We start from the raw sequence: 21,301 nt of genomic DNA, 5'->3' as shown, positions 1-21,301 counted from the left end.
CATCTGCTGCATGACTGCCCAGCTCCCTTATGCTCCTCCACCTTGGGTTGTCTTCTGGCTCTGAGCTGTGGCAGAGGGAGCTGGGAGCTGTGGAGAGACGTAACCTTAGTCCTGCAATGCCACCTACCAACAGAAATCCAGCATCAGAAGCAGCATGTTTAAAATGCTGTCCTCATGGCTTATGCTGGGGCCCCTACACCAGCCTAGTCCCTGGTCTTCCAAGTCTTTGCAGCTCTAGAGTACCATAATAATAGACTGGAATATGTTGCTCTCATTCCACTGGCTCTTTTCCCCTTGCTTTCTGTGTTTGTTGCTTTTTCTGGTCTCCTTTGTTGTGCTTCAAATCCTCTCTCAGGAGGTGCGGACACCGTTCTCACTGGAGTGAACAGGTTTAGTTTCTAATCCCAGCACATCCTGTGGAGTGCCCACAAGTGCTGAATCTGCTTTTTGTGTTGGCTCAGCCTCTGCTTGCTGCAAAGCAGTCAGTGGAAATCTGATCTGGAGTTTGTTACTACTGAAGGTTGAAGCACTGTCTGGGTTTTAAGCTTGCAGAAGAACCCTCTGATGCTGGACCGGATTGTCCAGACCCTTCAGTGCCCAGCTCTCAAAGGGGAAATTCTGCCTCGAGGAGCACAAAGCCTGCAGGGCAGCGGCTTGTCTACGTATCACACGAGCAGGGCAGGGAGATGCATCACACAGCACTGCTCCTTGCTTCATTGAAAGCCTGCACAGGGGCTTCCTGCCCACCAGCTGTGTGCTGGGCTGAGTGGAGCCAGGGAATGGGCAGAGAATGGGAAGGACAGTGGCAGGGCTGCGCTTTGGTCTGCTGGGGGAACCAGGCAAGTCACTCGTGGTTGTCTTGCAGTTCTTCAGCTCTATCCCATGAGCTGCTGCTCACCACCGGTCTCACTGTTCCATTCACTTCCTAATCCCTTAATATACTTCCCAGCCCCTGTCTCTCTGTTTCCTGGCTTGACTCCCCCATGGCCACTGTCAGAACCGCACATCTGGTTGTGCTTTCTGATGCGCACAATTGCTGCTTCCTCCCTTTATCTGTCAAAAGCCCAGAGGCCGCCAAACAGTGCATGTGCTCACGTGTCTGGAGAAGCCACCCAGGTGAAACTCCAGCAATAACTGCTCAGCATCTTTGTTATCTGCTGATTCAGCAGCCAGAGGATCCCACTTTGCAGATTCTTGTGCTAAAACAAGTACATGAACCAAGTTATTTGGTATCATGAGGTCTTCTAAAGACAGATCCTCAGTTCATCACCAGTGTGGAGGCTGCCCTTTGTTCCTTGTGGCTGACCTTGCCCATCTGTCAGGAGTGGGATTCGGATCAGCCACGGGCAGAGCCGCCTGTGGTGCTGGTTGACACAGGCTGTGCCTGGAGTGTGAAGGGACAGACAATTCCCAGGGCTTCTGCTTGCTTAGAGCAGGTAGGTCAGAGGCACCAAGCTCAGGCCTTCACCTTCCAGTTCTGAGATCTCCACCCCTCTCCCTCTCTCACACAGTATTTCTATGTATAGATGAGTAACCTCAGTGTTTACGCAGCATCTCTTTTAGCTGCACTTCCATCATATCTGCTCCAAGAAGAGTGGTCGGAGGAAGCCCTAATGTGAAGCCAAGTGGCTGCTTTTCTTGACTTGTCCATGTCCTTATTTCAACACCATGGTGCCAGTTGTCCGTGGGGCACTGTAATCTCCAAAATACCACCATGGTCCTACAACCATGAGGCTGCTGCAACAGCACAGACTCAGGTGACCTTAGCACATGGCTTTGGTAGAGATCTGTGGTGGGATTCATCTCACCTCACCTCCGACTTCAGTTACCTGGGGGCCTGCACTGCCTGCCTTGCCTGATCTGCCAGTGCTACCTGTGGAGACCAAATACATGTGGAGATGGAATTTGGGGCAGTGAATTCATCTGACCTGGCCCTGTGTCTGACATGGATGTGACAAGTCTGGTAGATTCTGGAGAGGGGCTTTGGACAAGGGCCTGTAGGGACAGGACAAAGGGAATGGCTTTAACCTGCCTGAGGGGAGACTGAGCTGAGCTCTTAGGCAGAAGCTCTTCCCTGTGAGGGTGCTGAGGCACTGGCACAGGGTGCCCAGAGAAGCTGTGGCTGCCCCATCCCTGGCAGTGTTCAAGGCCAGGCTGGACACAGGGGCTTGGAGCAAGCTGCTCCAGTGGAAGGGGTCCCTGCCCGTGGCAGGGGTTGGAGCTGGAGGAGCTTTAAGGGCCCTTCTGACACAAACCGTTCCATGGTTCCAACCAGCTCTCCCCTGAACGTACAGGAATCCCAGGAAAGCTTTTTCCAGGGCAGGTGCCTATTGTGTGGACAGCAAGTTGGGTCAGGTGAATCCCAGCACGGCAGCCTCTTCACAGAGGTGCATTATTCTGTAGTGCTGTGGGTACTAAACATGGAGCATCTCCGTGGAGCATCTCCTTGGAGCATGTGGGGTTTGTTTGCTGTGCTCTCGGGGGCTTCTCTCAGAGGAGCTGCCAGAGTCTGAGCACTCTCGACACTGGGGGTGCCGCTGCGTGTGCCGTTGCCACTGACTGGTTCTCCTCAGGTTTATGGTGGCAAAGCCTTCAGGAGGAACCAGCGATGACTCTCCCATGTGAAGTCGGGGAACTTTGTGGTGTCCGTGTGCTCTGAGGTGCTGACCTCTGGAGGCTCAGAAGCAGCGCTGAGGTTGCTGTGAGTCTGTCCTGTTTGCTGGTCTGCGGCAGCAGGCACAGGAGAAGGAAACCCTTCCTGGACGCAGTGTTTCAATTTGGAGGTTCAGTCTTCGAACACGATAGCGGTGTCTGTAAAGAAAGGCTAAACACACACACCCGCACACATGCGCACACACACTCCGCTTTCACGAGTCGTTCCACTTTATTCACTCAGGCATGGTAATATACAGCACACAAATACGGGTCCGAGCCGTGAAGCCAAACAGAAACCACATCATTCCCAGTGACTGTTTTCAGTCACTATAAATTCCATTCTATAAACAATCACTCCCCAGCCTCCTTCCCAGCCCAACCTTGCATCCAAACACTCCTTGGCTTACTCAAGACCCAGGGGCACTATCAGCAATTATTCTTCTTTAATTATCCGCATAGCGGGAACAGGAGGGGTTGCAGTTCCCACACATGATTCTGAGCATGGTATCTCCATCACCTCAAGAGGAGATTTGGTTCATTTCTCCCATTCCATCCCACTTGCTCATTGCAGTCCACCTGTCCCACAGAAATCGTTTTGAGTTGATGGTGGACCCAGAACTTCAATAGCACAAGGTTTCATCACAGCTCTGAAACTTTCCTCAAGTTCCTCGCTGTGGAGGCCATCACGTAGAGTTGTGTTGAGCCATATGGCAGCAGGGGACAGTGTTGGAGGCCTGGCTTTACTCTGTGTGTAGTACTGGATTCTATACTGTGACTGTGTTGCTAGAGATGCCTTCATCAGCAGTACCTTCAGTGGTGGCAAGATGTGACCAGTCTCTGACAAGAATGTGGATGGTTTTTACTTCCCCATCACTGCAAGTCCCTCTTTGTGCTGCTGAGTGCACCCTGCAGCATCCCCAGCTCCCACATGGGTTGTCTTGGCTATCTGGAAACTCCAGCTTTCAGTGAGTGGCCTGGATGTCAGGTAGCTCTGAGGACTCCTTTTAGTAACAGAAAGACCATGAGCAAATGTGGTTAAGTAGCTTGGTGGACCGTGTTTTCATCCTGAGCTGTGGCCAGGTCCTTACCCACTGCAAAACCTTGAGTCCTGGTTACATACGAGTCTTTTACATCCTCAAATGGAGGGATTTTCTCTTAGTTCTCTGAGCATGTGTCTCAGTAGAGTTTCCACATAGCTTTTAGTGGGAAAATGAAGAGCATCTTCTCCCATTGCTCCTGTCAGGGCTCTCTGGGTATGGCTTTTTCCATCAATGAGTTACTCTGTTGCACAGTGAAACTGTAAGTTTGGGCTGATCTTCTTCCTGAGCCAGCTTTTGAACCCACAGCAGGGTGTTCTCTTCTCTGTAGAGGCACAAAAGTGCTGGTTGGAAGGGTTCTTTGGGATCCTGCTCTGAGAAAGACTACATCAGGTCAACTGTGGCTCTGTCCAGCCAAGCGTTGGGAACCTTCTGTAGGAAACCATGTGCATGTTGGTGCTGCTCTGGTCCCTCTGGTGGCCTGCTGTGGAGCCCTTCTGTGCTCCTGGAGTCTCGTTCTTTATCTAGAGTCTGAGCCCAGCCTGAGCCTCCCAAACCACAGTCTGTGGCTACTGGCCATGTTCGTTACATGAGCTGCTCCTTCAGGAGCAGTTCAGCTCAGTCATCTCTGTAAGTCCCTGTGAGCAGTCACAGGCTCCTAGCTGGCTTTTTGTTGTGGGATCTGGGTCTGGAGCCTCTTCAGTGTGTTCCCATCTCTTGAACTCAGTGGCTGAAAACTGAGCACAGTATTCCAGTGCAGCCTCCCCAGCGCTGAGGGGAAAGGGTGATAACTCCCCTCAGGCTGCTGGGCCGGCTGGGAGCCCAGCCTTGTTCAACAGGAGCGTGTGTTACAGGCTCCTAGTCAGGGCAGAAGCTGTAGAATCATGGAATGGTTTGGACTGGGAGGGACCTTAAAGCTCCTCCAGCTCCAACCCCTGCCACGGGCAGGGACCCCTTCCACTGGAGCAGCTTGCTCCAAGCCCCTGTGTCCAACCTGGCCTTGAGCACTGCCAGGGATGGGGCAGCCACAGCTTCTCTGGGCACCCTGTACCAGCGCCTCAGCACCCTCACAGGGAAGAGCTTCTGCCTAAGAGCTCATCTCAGTCTCCCCTCGGGCAGGTTCAAGCCATTCCCCTTGGCCTGTCCCTACAGGCCCTTGTCCCAAGTCCCTCTCCAGGTTTCCTGCAGCCCCTTTAGGCACTGGAGCTGCTCTCAGGTCTCCCCTTCAGGAGCCTTCTCTTCTCCAGGCTGACCCAGCTCTTTCAGCCTTTCCTCATAGAAGAGATGCTCCATCTCTCCGGCCATTTTTGTGTCTCTCCTCTTGAACTCTTCCAATGGATGCAGCAGCTGTTGCAAAGAACCTGTTGCTTTCCCACTACTGGCTGTCTATCTTGTATTGTCTGTCAGGCTCCAAGGTCTGTGAGCACACTTTGTCCATGAGCACTGAGACACAGCACAGAGTTAAGCACTTTGGTCACACCTGTATTGGCCACGACTGATTTTTCATCAGCACACTCACATTTTCCCAAACTTCCTTTTGGTGCCAGTGAACCCCAGAAGATGTCTGTGTTCTACTGAATGTCTTCTGATATAGTCTTTGCTCCAGCTGGGCTTTGGCCTTCCTGATCCTGCGCTTTGTGCTTGAGCATTGTTTTCATTGCTTTGGTTACCTGTCATTGTTTCTCCTCACATGTTTTGTTTCAGGTCATTAAGAAGCTTGATTTCTCCCCAGGCTGCCCCTCTGCAAAGTGCCTAAATGACAGGGGAGGTGGGTTGTTACTGACATTCAACAACTTCTCTTTGCAAAGCATCCACCCCTTCCCTTCAGGGTCTTCTCAGGGAGCTGAAGTCTGTCCTGAGCCTCCTCCAGGTGCTCCGTGCAGCCACCTCGCCCTTGCTGCCCCATCACCACATTCCCCACCAGTTTTGCCCTCTTGGTGAGCAGCAGGTCAAGCAGAGATCACCTCTAGCAGGCAGTGTTTGTTTTGTTTGGAAATTGTCACCAGTGGTCTGGGATCCTCCTGGGCTCCCTGGCAGTGATCCGTTGCCTTCCCAGCAGACATCTGGACAGTTGAAATCCTGGAGAGAATAAGAACTTGCAAGACTTTCACTAGTTGTTTGTGGATGACCTCACCCACCGCCTCCTCTTGGGTGATGGTGACAGACCCCACTGCTCCTCTCCTACCCTCAGGAGGCAGGTGTTAGACACATGTATTAGGCAGGTATGGGTTAGATCTTAGGCAGAAGCTCTTCCCTGTGAGGGTGCTGAGGCGCTGGCACAGGGTGCCCAGAGAAGCTGTGGCTGCCCCATCCCTGGCAGTGTTCAAGGCCAGGTTGGACACAGGGGCTTGGAGCAAGCTGCTCTAGTGAACCTTTACTGGAATACTTCCTCCAGACCTTCCTCTGATCTCTGGGCTTAGGTCCCCATTCTCTGATGACCCAGTTTAAAGCCATTCTCTGCACTGCAGCAAGGGTGGTTGCTGAGGTGTTCTTCCCTCTCGCAGTTACACAGGGTCTTTCTCTTCCTGACAATCTTCTGTCATCCCCCAGTGGGGCACTAGGATCAGGGAAGCTCTCTCACAGTGGGCAGCATCAGCTGCAGGGCCAGGCATGGCTCTGGCAGACGTGTGTGCTCCAGTGGGTCTGTACTTCAGCCTGAAGAGTTTTTGGGGACAGACTGTTGAGAATGGAGCTGGAACACGCTCTTGCTGTGTCTCAAGGGCCTATGGCCCCAAAGCCTTGCAGACTTCAAGCTACTCAGTGTGTTCCCTGAATGTGTCACTGTGACCCACCTGGATGAGCAGCAAGGGGTAGTGATCAGAAGGACAGGGTCTCCAAATCATTCCACAGCACTGCCAATGCAGTGGGGCAGGCAGCAAACCTTCCAGGATAGTAGTTCTGGCTGGCATATGGTGTCTGTGTCCCATGTCTGGTGACAGCCTTCACTGTGACAATACCAAGGGATGCGGTAGATAGCAGAAGACCTGCTTATGCTTCCTCACTCTTTCAGCACAAGGTCACCCGGCAGAACTACTGAAGGTTTTTCACCAGGGTGGCCTCTGATTTGTGTGGCTCCTTTCCTGAATTCTGTTCTTCTAAGGCAGAGCTCTCTCTGCATTTAAATGTGTTTTGTTCTTCTTTATTGTAGAATCATAGAACGATTGGGGTTGGAAAGGCCCATAAGATAAACTAGTTCTAGCCCTCTGCCATGGGCAGGGATGCCTCACACCACACTATGTCACCCAAGGCTCTGTCCAGCCTGGCCTTGAGCATCGCCAGGAATGGAGCATTTACCACTTCTCTGGACAGGCTGTTCCTTATCCATTTGACAAATCCTGTTCAGAAGTCACCTGCATTTCCCACCCTCTGCAGGAGAGGTGTCCCAGGAGGCAGCATCTGAGTGCCGAGACTCCTGCAGGAGAGCAGCAGGGCATGATTGGGTGGCTGAGGTGGAGCTGCCGGCAGCTCTCCGTGTTATCCTAGAAGTGGATACATCACCCAGTGCTGGTTTCAGGTCATTAGATTTATACATAAGAGGTACAAGGTGGAACGCTCCCAGTTACAATGATTGCTCAGTAATCTACTACTACTGCTGTCAGTAATTGTTGTGTCTTTCCTGCTAATCACTGTCCATGGGGGTCTCTTGATGGTCATCGGTGGTCATTTAATGAGGTTTCTCCCCAGAAATTCTCTGCCAGGATCAGCCATCAGTCTACTTCAAGCTGTTTGAATGGCCTTGATTGCAACATCAGTTTTCCTGGTTTATATCCAACAGTTCTTGGATTCAGAGCCAGGGATCTCTGCTGGTTTTACATAAACAATGCACTATCCCTCAACGTCAAACTCCAGTTACAAGGTCATCCTCACAGAAATAAACCAGTTTTGCTTGTAACATCTGGGTGTGTTTCAGTAGGGCTCAGGTGTCCTCCGGGTCACCTTTGGGAAGCATCTCCATTCTTGAGTTCCCTGTATACTCAGGGAATTCCCATGTCAATGCCAGCGCTGCAGCCGTTAGGTAGGACACAGGGTTGGAGAGGTTCCATCACCTCCGTGGCCAGGAGCTGTCTTCTGCTGTCACCTCTTTGGTTTGGTGCTGCTGCATGGTGTGAACTGCCAAGGAAGGATGCACATAGGTAGGTGGGTTGAAGTGGAAAGGAGCACTAGGAATTTTGAGGAATTCAGTATTCACAGTCACAACACCTGAGCTCCTTTGCTCAGAGCTGAACAGCTTGGCAGGGTGTAGGGGTAGGTGGGTTTACTCTTGTGTGCCTCACTTGGACAGTCTGGGTCAAGAAACCTGCAGATGCTGCTGAAGCAAAGGGTGCCTGTGCTTTGGCTGAGGATATGTCCTCGGCCAGAGACTGGAGGGGCTTGTGGACAGTACATGTGGAGGTGCTCTGCTCACTGGTAGAGGTTTTCAGAGGGCAAGGAAAGTGGATGTGGCTGTTAAAATGTGGTCTAGCTGGATAAAATGCAGCGACACAAAGATGTGGCTTTTCTTGAGGGAAGGCTCCAAGCTGCAGGGATTGAGGTGGCCATGCAGAGAACAGCAACAGGCTGTGTTGAAATACCTTTGAATGAGGTGGGATGTGAATGCAGTAGCTGCTGCAGACGGCACCTGGTGACAGCCTCTCCAAACCCATCACCAGCATGAAAGACAAGGCAATGACACCCTTGTGCAGTTAGTGCTTGCCTGGCTTGCTGCAGTCAGTGAGGCAGTGCCAGGCTGTGGAAGTGTCAGCATCTGGGACAAGATGAGACCTGTCAGGGTGTGGGGTTTGCAATTCCTGCCATGTCTGACCGGTATTGAAGAGCACAGCCCATAGTGTTGAGCCATGTCTTCAATCTGAGCCTGGCAGGGTTTAGAGCCTGGATTTTTTCCCTTGAGGAGCTTGTAACAAGTGATGTGAACAACAGCCTTTGGGCTTACACTTCCATTTTATACATATGTTGAGCATGCATGTGTCTGCACATAGGATTTACGGACATTAGATACAAAACTGGGTATAAATTTGTGGATATTGTCATTATTTGGGGCTTTATTTCACAGTCATACAAAAGCATTGTTAAAATTACAATTAGCAACTGACAAGGGATCTCAGTGCCAAAGCCAGGTGTGTGGGCAGGGAAAGGCTGCTGGGGCAGTGTCTGCACTGGGGATGAAGGGACCCCGCAGTCACCTTTCCCTGTGGGTAAAGAGAAAACCTGCTGGGGCAGAGACTGGTTCAACAGGGAAACATTTCCTGAATGTCTCTTCTGCCTCTAGTGAAATACTGTTGCTGTGGGATACACGCAAGAGGGACACGGAGCTGTTGGAGCGAGTCCAGAGAAGGACATGAAGGTGCTGGCTGACCATGAGCTGCTCTGCCTGCAGAGACCAAATACATGTGGAGATGGAATGTGGGGCAGTGAATTCATCTGACCTAGCCTGGGGTCTGCCTTAGAATGTGACAAGTTTGGCGGATTCTGAAGGGGGGCTTTGGACAAGGGATGAAGGGACAGGATAAGAAGAATGGCTTGAACCTGCCAGAGGGAAGACTGAGCTGAGCTCTTAGGCAGAAGCTCTTCCCTGTGAGGGTGCTGAGGCGCTGGCACAGGGTGCCCAGAGAAGCTGTGGCTGCCCCATCCCTGGCAGTGTTCAAGGCCAGGTTGGACACAGGGGCTTGGAGCAAGCTGCTCTAGTGGAAGGGGTCCCTGCCCGTGGCAGGGGTTGGAGCTGGAAGAACTGTTCCTTTCCAGCCCAACCATCCCATGATTCTGTGAATTTCATTTCACACATTTGAAAACAGAATCGGTTGCTCAGTGGCACTGTACAGGTGTAGCAGCAGATCCAGTTGTGGGGCCCTGATCATGTGCAGAGCATGGCAGCAGCCTGGAGCATCTCATGGACAAGAGTGAGACCTTTGTCTGAACCTCAGTTTCTCATAGTTGGGTACATCAATTTGACATAATTAACGCAATCAAAGGGTTATGTGAGGACACGCTGCTAAATGCAGTCCAGAAATCAAGGCGGGGGAAATCTGCTGGGCCATCACCCACTTGAGTGAAATAATGAAGGAGCAGTTAAATATTGCTTACAGACACACATATCCCCTTCTTGCTGGAAAGGTTAGCAAGGGAAGGAGAAGGAAATGTGGTTAATTTGAGCTGGAGTGTGTAGGAGGTTGATAAGGGGAGCCAAAGGAAATATCAAAGGCCGATATGTAAAGATAATAAGAAATTTTGGAGCATTAGAAGGGAAAAAAAGTCTGGTAGAGATCCATTTCTATATGTAAATGATGAAATTGTATATTCTGGTGCAAAAGAAGAAAAAAAGGCAGAAATGTTCTGCGCTGAGTTTGGAACAAATCAGGAAGATGTATCTATCCATATGATGTGCTTGGAACAGAAAGTTTCCCAGCTGTAACCAAGGAGAAAGTGAGATAGTATTTGCTAAAAATAAAGCTACTCAAATTAACAGGCTTGAATAACAAATCCCAAGTGTCGAGGAGCCTGGTGAAGAGCTGCTTCGGGTGCCTTCTAGTCTTGGGCTCCATGAGCTCCCCAAGAGCTGGTAGAGGGCTACTGCTGTTCTGTATGCCGGGGTGTAAAATAGGTGATTGTGGAAACAAGAGCTCGTTTAGCTCAGCATTGATGCTGGAGAAAGTAACGAAGTGATTCATGGGGAGCACAATCAACAAAGAATTAGGGAAGGAAAGATTGGATGAACAGCGTGCAGTGTGGTGCCATGGGAGGTGGGAGCAAACATGGTGTCTTCTCTTGAGAGCACCATGGGACTGGTCAAAGGAAGGCCTATGGTCACAAAGGTTTGACTCCCTTAATAACCACATGGCTCATGTATAAATGAACTCACAATAAAAATAGCTTAGAAGCGCTGTGAAGTGAAGCAGGGGGACATTGCCAAAAGCATCTGCTAAGGGGAAGGTACAAGCAGGGCCATCACCATCAAGGTCTCTTTACATTTTTGGTGCCTACAGCTCAACATTCCTGTCAGTGTTTCAAAATAGTGCCAAATCCCCAGGTTGAGAGGACCGCAGGTACCAGACAGAGGGGATAGCTGATGCTGGAGGAACTGCTGCAGAGGGATCCGACTTTCCTGCTGAAGCAGACCCATCCCGGGTGAGGACGTGTCTGCAAGCAGGGAATGTAGGTTACAGAATGTGAAATCACCCTGGAAAATTGTAATTCAGTGAAGGACATAGGTTTCTCCAAGATAATTGTGTTACTGTTCATTTGATTGAGTAGGATGTGGCAGAGATTTAGCGTATGTAAAGGACAAACTTCCCCGGTTCTGTGGACTCGCCTGTGCTGGTTGCAGCTTCAGAAGATCACTAGAACGTCACTTTGTGCAAGTCAGACATACGCACCTATGGTCTGATGTCACCAAGTGGGATTCTAAAAGGCCCTCAGGGTGATTCACAGGCTGAAAGAGGAATTGAGGCATCCTGCTCAGGATCCTGAAGGAGGGCTGATGGGGGCAGCAGCTCTGCCTGGTGGGTGCCTAATTCCATCACCCAGCTTGGAGGAGACAGCTCACTGCAGATCTGGGGGCATGTGCAGAAGATCCCCAGGATAACCACAATCATGGATTTTAGTGAAACAACGTTTCAAAGCACTTCTGCACCAGTAAACCCTATGATTGGAGAATGACATTGCCTGGAGAGGTGGGAAAGACAGTTTAGGGTTCAAGTTCTCAGAAGGAGCATTTTAGGGTGTGGATAATCTTGCAGCTTGTCTCCAGGTTGAGCACTTTGAAATGCTGAAAGGGTGAAGTTGTCAGAAGCCCTCTGCTCTGCTCTCTGGAGGGATGGACAGGTTTGTTCTTGTCGGTGAAGGTTGATCCCCAAGTCCCCAGGCCCAGCTGTCTGTGCTTGTCCTGGTTGATGGACCCATTGCTCTCCTGGTGGGTGGCTGTGATGGAGCTCTGGGGTAGAACAAACCTAATTCAAACTTCAGAGCTTACGTTCATTTAAGTAACAACTTGTTCCTTGGACATGTATGATTCAGGTGATTCATTGTCAGGTCAGGCTTCTTCTGTACAGATACCACATAAGGAAGGTGCAGACAGATACCATCACATCACGTGTGGTTCTTCCAGTCTTTCCTCAGAACTCAACTTGGCCTTTCTCATTTTCTGAGAATACTGTGCATTTCTCAAAGCTGCCTCTCACTCATCAACATAATTTGGGTTTTGAAGTGTCCAGAATGGACCGGAGCATGCTTGCTGAAGCTGTGGTGATAGCACCTTCACCCTCCTCCAACAATCAAACACTACATTGTAGTGCATTGTAGATACTGGTGGCCATTAAAGGATTCCTTCCTTCACAGGGACAGTGGCAATACAAGATGCTGTTAATTAAGGAGATCACATGTCCCTGGCTGTTTCCCATGTGCCTTCCAGCATCCAGCATCGTTGTACTGAGGGCATTAGCAGGAATGACCCTGCTCAGCCATCTTAGTGTCTGTGCATGGACCTATTCCCAAGGAATTCATCTGATCTCTCTCCAGATCTGCCAGCACTGTCCACCTCAGGCCTCCCATGGCAGTGAGCTCCAGAAGACCATTGCATGCTGCATAAAGACTTCTTGCTCTTGTCTGGTTTCACCTGATCTGCCACTAGTCCCACTGAGAGCCCTGTCCTGACACTGCAGGATGTAGTGAACAGCAGTGCTGCCTTTGCTGGGGCCTCTGCCTTGGGGAGTTCTGTAAGCCTTGGCCATGCACATGCTTCAGCCTTCTCTTCCCCAGCTGCAGTCCCAGCCTTCCCAGTCTGTCTCATTGGCCAGTTTCTCTATTCCCTTGACCATCTTGGTTGCTCTTCTCTAGTTCTACCACTTCTTCCTTGAGCTGCTGATCCAGACTTGCACACAGCACCGAAGCTATGCATGTGCAGGGTCAGCACAGATGACGTTCCCCAACTTGGTTTCACTCTCTGCCATGATATATTTTCTTGGCTGCTGTTGTGCATGGAGCCCATGACTTTTGAGACCAGTCGGTGTCAGCTCCAAGGCTTGTCTGGAGCTGCACCCACCAAGTCTGTATTCAGCATCAGCATAAATTCAGAGGGCTCTTCCCTACAAGCATTACTCTGCATCTATTTGCATGATGGCCTATCTGCCACCTTTTGCCCTCTCACTTGGTTTGGGAATCCTCCTGGATGCACCATTTGGCTCCTCAGAAGGTAGTTGCAGCAGTTTATAATGCCCAGACTTTGATATTGTGTCTCCACATCTGTGTGTATGTTCTTTTATGTTTTGTAGACCTTTTCTGCATGATTTTATCTCCTGTCCTCTTCCAGGCCAAATGCACATCTCCAAGAGCAGGGCATCTTCATTAGGCAGTTGTTGGAATTCATTATTGCTGGATCACATTGAGTCACGGGTCCACCGCTGTCCAATCTTTCTCATCCCAACACCTCCCCAGTTGAAGGCCAGCAGTGATGTGGAATGTGTAGTTCAATGGGCAGGACTCCCAGCTGCTGGTCTTCTTGAAGGTTCATCTCTTCACTTCATAGACTGGGACCAAAAACTGATTTGTGGGTCTGTGTCTCAGGCATCCCTCGTGTAGCTCCAGCATCATCAGACAGCCCTGTGCTGTCAGCTGCAGAGATCCTCCGTACACAGGTCTGCTCAGGGGCTGGAACACCGCTTGATTTATTTTGCTGCCTCGTCCTTTTATGTCTAAGTGCTTTATTGCCCCTGTGGGAGATGGTTTTGTGCTCCTGAGAGCACAGTTCTGATGTTCCTTACTGCTGCAGGTGGGGATGGCCTGGCTGAGACCGTCGCCCAATCTATTAGAGCAGCTTGCTCCAAGCCCCTGTGTCCAGCCTGCCCTTGAACACTGCCAGGGATGGGGCAGCCACAGCTTCTCTGGGCACCCTGTGCCAGCACCTCAGCACCCTCACAGGGAAGAGCTTCTGCCTAAGAGCTCATCTCAGTCTCCCCTCGGGCAGGTTCAAGCCATTCCCCCTTGGCCTGTCCCTACGGGCCCGTGTCCAAAGCCCCTCTCCAGCTTTCCTGCAGCCCTTTTGGGCACTGGAGCTGCTCTCAGGTCTCCCCTTCAGGAGCCTTCTCTTCTCCAGGCTGACCCAGCCCAGCTCTCTCAGCCTGGCTCCAGAGCAGAGCTGCTCCAGCCCTCGCAGCATCTCCATGGCCTCCTCTGGACTTGCTCCAACAGCTCCACGTCCCTCTTGTGCTGCTGCCCCAGAGCTGGATCAGGGCTGCAGGGGAGGTCTCCCCAGAGAGCAGCAGAGGGGGAAAATCATGACCTGGGGGTCATGCTCTGGGGGTGCTGACGGCTTCCCCTTGGGCACCTCGCTCTGTGTCTGTTGCCACCAGCAGCTCACTGCTGGTGTCTGACCTCCCTCCCACTGCAGAACAGTGGCTGCACATGACCACTGGTTCCCTCGGTGGTGGTGAGAGCTCAGCTCCCTGCAGGTTACAGCCGCTGGGAGCTCGTTTTCTGGTGCTGTGTTGGTTCAGGGCAGATTTGAAGCTGAAAGAGAACTGAAAATCTTCCCACCCTCATCTCAGTGGGGTAACCTCATGAGACATGCATTTCTCTTTGTATTTTGAATTCTTCAGGAGCATCTGTTAGAGAAACTTTGCTGTTGGTTTAGCCAAAGTTGTTTGCAGTTGGAGGGTTCTGTAGTTTATGTTCTTGACCATCAGCAGGAATTGGGGATAAATCAGGGTTTCATATTTCTCAGGAATTGTTTTTTTCTGTACGTTATTGCTTAGTGCAAGCAACTGTCTGACCAGTCTCCCTGTGATCAGCTTAACTGTAACATCCATTCATCACCTTCTAGGTTACTGTAGCCTCTTGACTGCTTCTCTTACCTGCTTTCTGCAATATGTTACTCCTTGAACTACAGTTCCTCAGCTTTGAGCGCATCCTTGGATTTACTCCATCTTTCACAGAAAAGACCTGGGGACTTGGGACACCTTTCATGTGCTGTTCCCTCTGTTTTAAACAATGCAGAGGTGTTTGTTTTCCCAAAGGACAGACTCCTCATACTCCCACACCAGTGACCAAGCTGTCCTTTGCAGACTGGGGAACTTCACCCAGCTCTGGCACATTTCTGGCCACTTTGGTTGTAGCTTTGGGTTGATGTCCTCTGGCCAAGGAGGTTTCAGAGAGTCGCAGCATCAAGTCAGGGCTCCTGAGCAAGCGTGGCACAGGGACTCTCTGCTTACTGGCCAGTGTCATGTCCTTCTTGTCCTTCACAGCTGGGCTTTAGTGTGCTGGGTAAAGCTGGTGTTGATCTCCCTGAGCTGCTCCAGACAGCCAAGGAGCACCCAGCAGAAGATGAAGATGCGCAGTGAGGTTGGCATCTTACAGCTGCATGACTGCATGGGGACCTCAGAGCAGCTGCCAGTGTCTGAAGTGGGTTATGAGGATGCCTGAGACGGGACTGTAGCTTCATCAGGGACTGTAGCAGGACAGGGGGTGATGGGCTCAAACTAAAACTGGGGAAGTTCAGGTTACATCTAAGGCAGAAGCTCTTCCCTGTGAGGGTGCTGAGGCACTGGCACAGGGTGCCCAGAGAAGCTGTTGCTGCCCCATCCCTGGCAGTGTTCAAGGCCAGGTTGGACACAGGGGCTTGGAGCAAGCTGCTTTAGTGGAAGGTGTCCCTGCTCATGGCAGGGGTTGGGACTGGATCAGCTTTAAGGTCCCTCCTGACCCAAACCATTCCTTGATTCTGTGAAAAATATCTGATCTGCTGCCCATTTGGGTGGACAGGGTTGGATGATGAAAAATGAAACAGAAAGCCCAGGCATGTTTTGTCAGTGTTTGTTCTTTATTTGGAAGGGAGCAGGGTGCTGTGCACTGTCACATGCGGATGATGAAACGTCTTCCAAGCCATTAGTAACTGAAGCTGGAAGCATCTGCCAGGTGGTAATTTGTCAGTGTTTGCAGTTGGTGGCTGTGGTGCTGGGGCAGGGCCAGGATACTGGCACAGTGCTGGCATCTGGAAGGGGCAAGGGGAATGATCCCGTTGATCATAAACCTCTGAGTCTGGTGTCAGTTACTGGCAAAAAGTAACTGTTCAGATACTGCTGATGGATATAATGACCAGCAGAAACCTTCACAAAATAAGCTTTATTTCATATTTTGAGGTGTCAGGTTTGTTGGATGAATGTACCGTTGAGATGTAACAGGTTTAGTTCACCACTCTCTTAATGTCCCCATTGTAAAACCCACAGAGCAATGGGAAGTGGTTCACAAGCATACCACATAATGGGACTTGGCAAGTCCTTGTGGGTGAGGAACCATCATGAGACACGGCCTCTGGTGGATCTGTCCAGGGCTAAGCTCTAGACCTGCTGCTGCACGGTGACCAGACCCACTCTAGAGGGACCCGCAGTCATGACTGGTCTGTAAGGGAACTGCAGCCTGAGGTCGGTAGAGCAAAGGGGCTTGGTATGATGAAAGGGAGTTTATCCAAAAAAAAAGATTAAGAGATGATTTAACTGGAGCAGGTTTGTGATTTCACCAAAATCAGATTTCAGGAGGGGATCCTGCCCCTCTGCTGCTCTCTGGGGAGACCCCCCGGCAGTCCTGATCCAGCTCTGGGGCAGCAGCACAAGAGGGACATGGAGCTGCTGGAGCGAGGCCAGAGGAGGCCATGGAGATGCTGCGAGGGCTGGAGCAGCTCTGCTCTGGAGCCAGGCTGAGAGAGCTGGGCTGGGGCAGCCTGGAGAAGAGAAGGCTCCTGAAGGGGAGACCTGAGAGCAGCTCCAGTGCCTGAAGGGGCTGCAGGAAAGCTGGAGAGGGGCTTGGGACAAGGGATGTAGGGACAGGCCAAGGGGAATGGCTTTAACCTGCCAGAGGGGAGACTGAGCTGAGCTCTTAGGCAGAAGCTCTTCCCTGTGAGGGTGCTGAGGCACTGGCACAGGGTGCCCAGAGAAGCTGTGGCTGCCCCATCCCTGGCAGTGTTCAAGGGCAGGTTGGACACAGGGGCTTGGAGCAAGCTGCTCCAGTGGAAGGGGTCCCTGCCCGTGGCAGGGGTTGGAGCTGGATGGGCTTTAAGGTCCCTTCAACCCAAACTCATCCCTGTTACATCTAAACCTCTGTTACCCATGGTAAGGGTCCGTCTGTTAACACCTGTGGAGAACCTGGTGTTGGTTGGTGTTTGGTAGATATCCAAGTACTGAGATTGCATTTTCCTGTATTTCTGGGGTTTGTGTCCCAGGGGTTGTCTGACCTGTCCTCTCAGCCCAGCGCTCGTTGGCCAGGGAGCCCCAGTAGGTTATATTAGCACTAAAAACAACCACAGCAATGAGCTTCAGTTTGTGTCCTATAGACACTGGAAGGAGCAGATCAGCGTGTTGGTAGCTGGGGGAGCAGTTTGCATCTCTGCACACACGGGTGGGTGCTGTGGGGACAGGGCAGCTGCATGGGTTGGGGTTATCCCCCTCCATGTGCTCTGTGGCTCTTGCAGCACCTCTTCCAGCTCCTGCAGCAGCAGCGCAGGACTTGCAGGTCCAGAAGCCCCCCCGTGGTTGCCAAACCTCCCGGCAGCACTAGGAAGTGCCCAGTGTTTAGGGATCTGCCTTTGTGGGCAGTAGGAACAGGAGGTACCTCCTGCCACTTGCGTGCACAGGTTCACACTGATCTCGCTGCAGGTTCCTCTGCTTCTCCAGAAGGTTGTGGTCACTTGTGACATTCCACAGGGATAGCTGAAATATGAGAACATGCTGGGCTGTAAAACCAGGTGCAAAATCATCACATTTCGTGCCTGGACATCGGCCTTGCTCTGTGGCAGCCAGCCCTTACACTGCTCTCTTGTTTGTGTCCTAGGTGAATGGCGTCAACGTGGTGAAGGTGGGGCACAAGCAGGTCGTCTCCTTGATCCGGCAGGGGGGGAACCACCTGGTGATGAAGGTTGTTTCTGTCAGCCGCAAGCCAGAATCAGAAGAAGTTGTTCGGAAGAAGGGTAGGTCTGGAGTTGCGTGTTTCCCCCAGTGGGGGTTGTGTGGCCTGAATGCGAGCAGCTGTGCAGAGACCCATGGCGCTGCCAGGAGGAGCCGTAGGACAAGCCCACTGCACACACCCACAGTATGAGCCCGCTGCATTAGCCTGCTGCATGCAGGCACTGAATGAGCCTGCTGCATGCACCCACTGTATGAGCCTGCTGCATGCACCCACTGTATGACCCTGCTTCAGGAGCGCAGCGTGAGCCCACTCGATGCACCTGCTGCATGAGCCTGCTGCATGCACCTACTACATGGGTGGGCACCATGAGGCTGTGGAGCTGCAGCTGGTGAGGAAGGAGGGCACGAGTGGACAACCACCCATCCTGGGCATAGAAACCTCCACACGTGCAGCGCTGCCGCACCAGGATGCGCTGGTGGCTGCGGCTGGGAACAACACAGGGGCATGGGGATGGTAGTCTGGTAGCAGGGCAGCAGCAGAGCACCGCAGCTGCTGGCCAGGACACCGGTGGGTGCCATCCTCAGTCAGGCTGCAGGACACCAGCAGCTTCGTTCTCACAAGGGAGCCGCTCTCACACCTTCTCAGGAGCAGAGCTGCTTCTTGTGCCTGCGCTCTGTCGTGCCAGTGGGAGCCGGTGCTGCAGAGCAGGGACAGGGACTCCCCCTGCCCTGAGGGGTGTCAGGGTGGGCAACAGGCCCTGCGCTGGCAGGCAGGGGGTGTCATGGTAAAGAATTTACTTTGGTGTGTGAGGGGAGTTGTGATGGAGAGCTGCCCCCTCTAAATGTGCATTGTTGCAGATCTGTCCCTGTGGGGGCTTCAGGGTGGAGGATGGTGCCCACAGGAGCACAGGGGATGCCAGGGTGGAGGACAGACCCCATGGTGGTGTGGGGTGCCAGGCTGGAGCCTGTCCTCTCTCGGGCAGTTGCCGTGCCTGGGAGCTGCCCATGGCCTGGTTTCTTCTGTGGTCATGGCCAGTCTAGGGGCTGCTGGGCATGTGTGGGCCCCCAGAAGGTTCTGGTTCACCCTGCCGTTCCCAGGGCAGAGCTGAGACCATTGGCTAGAAGTGAGGCCTAAAGGAGAGTTTGGTGGTGGGCTTATGTGCTCCTGGCCTGCGGGGCAGCCCTCGGGTTGCTGGGCATCCAGCTGAGGAGTGCAGGGCCAATATGGAGGGCAGCTAGATGGGAAGCTGTCAGCTGTATGCAGCGGAGACACATCATGGCATGCAGCTATGGAAGGAAGCAGCACATCTAGGGCAGCTGGCAGCACAGGGCTGGGAGCAGCCTGTGGGGTGTGTGGGGAGGCAGCTGTGGGGCAGAGCCTGGGGGGGGGGGGGGGGGGAGGCACGTGGGGAGGGAGGAGGCAGCTCTGCGCTGACACCAAGAGCTGCAATTATACTGTCACAGCATGAAAGCACGAGTCAGTGGGAAAGGCTGAGGGAATCGGTGCTGGGATCACTGCTTGTTGCTCCTCCTGGTGCTTCCAGCCCTGCAGCCAGTGAGCAGCTGCCTGTCGCTGCCCATTGCTGCCTGTCGCTGTCCATCGCTGCCTGTCTCTACTGTCGCTGCCCATTGCTGCCCTGAGCCAACGGAGCTGGACGGACGCTCTTCAAAACAGGGTGCGGGGACCGGAGCCACGTCCCCACTGCAGGACCACAGCAAAAGCCCCCGCCTCAGTCCCCCCCTTCTTCTGGGGGAGATGGAGGCCTGTGTGGGACTGGCGTTTTCTGGCTGAATCCGCCCCTGATGGGGTCTCTGATGCAGGCAAAGCCTGGAGCTCCGGTTGCCATGGCAATGCCTGAGCGTTGAATCCAGCCTTGTCAGCGAGGAGGAGGAGGAGGCGCCCCAAGTGAAGAGAAAGAGCCTTCAACTGGTCTCTGCTCGGTGGGCTCATGGCATGCAGCGCCTCAGGGGCAGCCCTGCGGGCCGGCCAGGCTAGGCAGCCCCTGGGGATAAGCCGCCGGACACCACCAGCCCTTGGCTAGGGCACGGAGCCTCGGGCCGGACGCAGCGCAGGGTGGGTGGGTTGTGCTATGCTGGGCTGTGCTGGGCTGTGCTGTGCTGCGCCGGGATGTGCCGTGCCGAGGCGGGAATGAGAGACTGAGCCCTGGCCTGTTGGATGCGTTTCTGCCTCCTACCCTCCACCCATGGCGTGTGCGGAGGGGAAGCAGCCATCAGAGCTGGTTGCTGAGTCCCGCAGGCAGGCAGGCAGCTGCCTGGGACACAGCTAATCGGCAAGAGGCGTTCATAGCATCTCCGGTAGCTGCAGGGGGGCAGGTACAGCTGGGGACATGACTTGGACTCTCCTCCTCCTCCTTTGCTGAGGGGGCCTGCGGGAGCCACTGGCCCCTCCACACCGGGGCCGGCCCCGTGCCCCGGGACTGTGCTACCGAGACCATGAAGAAGTTTGCTTCCACGCGCAGCCTCAATAAGATCCTGCAGCAGTGCGACTCCTCATCCCGCGAGTACGAGGAGATCCAGGCTGTGGAGAAGAAGTGGCACCTGCATCTGGCCACTCCTCGTAAGTTCCTGGACAAGAAATGCAAAATGCCGTCTCTCTTCCTTTCAGCTCCGCCGCCTCCCAAGAGAGCGCCCAGCACCACCCTGACACTGCGTTCCAAGTCCATGACAGCGGAGCTGGAGGAGCTGGGTAAGCGGCGGTGGGCATCGCGCCGGGAGCAGGGGGAGCATGCGGGGCCGTGTGTGGAGCCGGGAGCACAGGGAGCGCGCGGGGCTGTGCCTGGAGCCAGCAGCACCTGTTTGCCAGTGGGAGCACGAGCACGAGGCGACGCGTCTCCTGCTGTCAGGTCTCCATCGTGCTCAGCAGCATATGGGACACAGCGGGGCTGAAAGCCCATCATAGGGGTGCAGGACCCCCCATAGAGCCAGCCCACCCCTTCCATGCTGCCTCTCCGGCAGGCTCCATGTGCCTGAAGAGCATCTGTCCATCCATTCCCTGCTCCTCCTGCACCACAAACAGCTCCTTGTTCCCATTTTCCTCTCCCTGCCGGATTAGCTGCACCCCCCCTCGGCACTTCCCGCTTACACACACACACGACCGTGCGCACACACTCACACGTTCTGCTGTCACTACAGAGCCAGCCCACGGTTCCAGATGCCTTGGTATCCCAGCTTCCATCTCCATGTTCCTGTATTCTCTTAAAGCCTCTCCACCCCCACCCCATCCTTGCTTCCCCGTGCCCTGTGCCAGAGCCCCTCAGTCTTCCCAGCTGTCCTGGAAACCTCACTGAGCCCCCACCTTCCCAGTAGCACTGGGTTCCCCCCAGTAGCACCCCACCAGTGGAGAGCCATGGCAGTGCCGGTGTTCACGCTGCGGCTGGCTGCGTGGATGGTGTTGCCATGCAGAGACACGGTGATGGGTGCAGATGCGCTCGCTGGCCGTGGCGCAGGGGCTCTGCGTGGCAGATTCCTGTCCTGCCTGGCAGGAGAACCACCCGAGAGGCATGAGCCTCAATGGAGACCCCACTACCCCTCTGTTTTTTGGGGTCCACTCCCTGTCCTACCGGCACGTCCAAGCTTTACAACCCTGTGGGGTTCTCCTGAAAGAACAGACCTTTAGGGCTCTGGCTCATACTCAAATATGGGTTTGAAGGGACAAATCTCAGCATTTTAGTGTTTGCATCAGCTGGTTGATGGCCACTGTGATTTATTTGC

General features: G+C 53.3%; 1 protein-coding gene across 1 annotated transcript in view; it reads left to right on the top strand.

Annotated features, from left to right (window-relative positions):
* LOC133277041 (SH3 and multiple ankyrin repeat domains protein 3-like) overlaps positions 1-21,301 on the top strand; it is a 302,090-nt gene that overhangs the window by 237,944 nt on the left and 42,845 nt on the right. Inside the window, 2 exon segments of the mRNA XM_061468551.1 lie at positions 17,496-17,631; positions 20,196-20,276. Coding sequence (XP_061324535.1) covers positions 17,496-17,631; positions 20,196-20,276 — 217 coding nt within the window.

This window comes from Pezoporus flaviventris, unplaced genomic scaffold, assembly GCF_033815535.1.
Source record: "Pezoporus flaviventris isolate CSIRO_AGI_PZ_B2104156 unplaced genomic scaffold, CSIRO_AGI_Pfla_v1 ptg000049l, whole genome shotgun sequence".
NCBI classification, from domain to species: Eukaryota; Metazoa; Chordata; class Aves; order Psittaciformes; family Psittacidae; genus Pezoporus; species Pezoporus flaviventris.
Note: the sequence above shows the minus strand (reverse complement) of the source record. Positions and strands in the feature narration are given on the sequence as shown.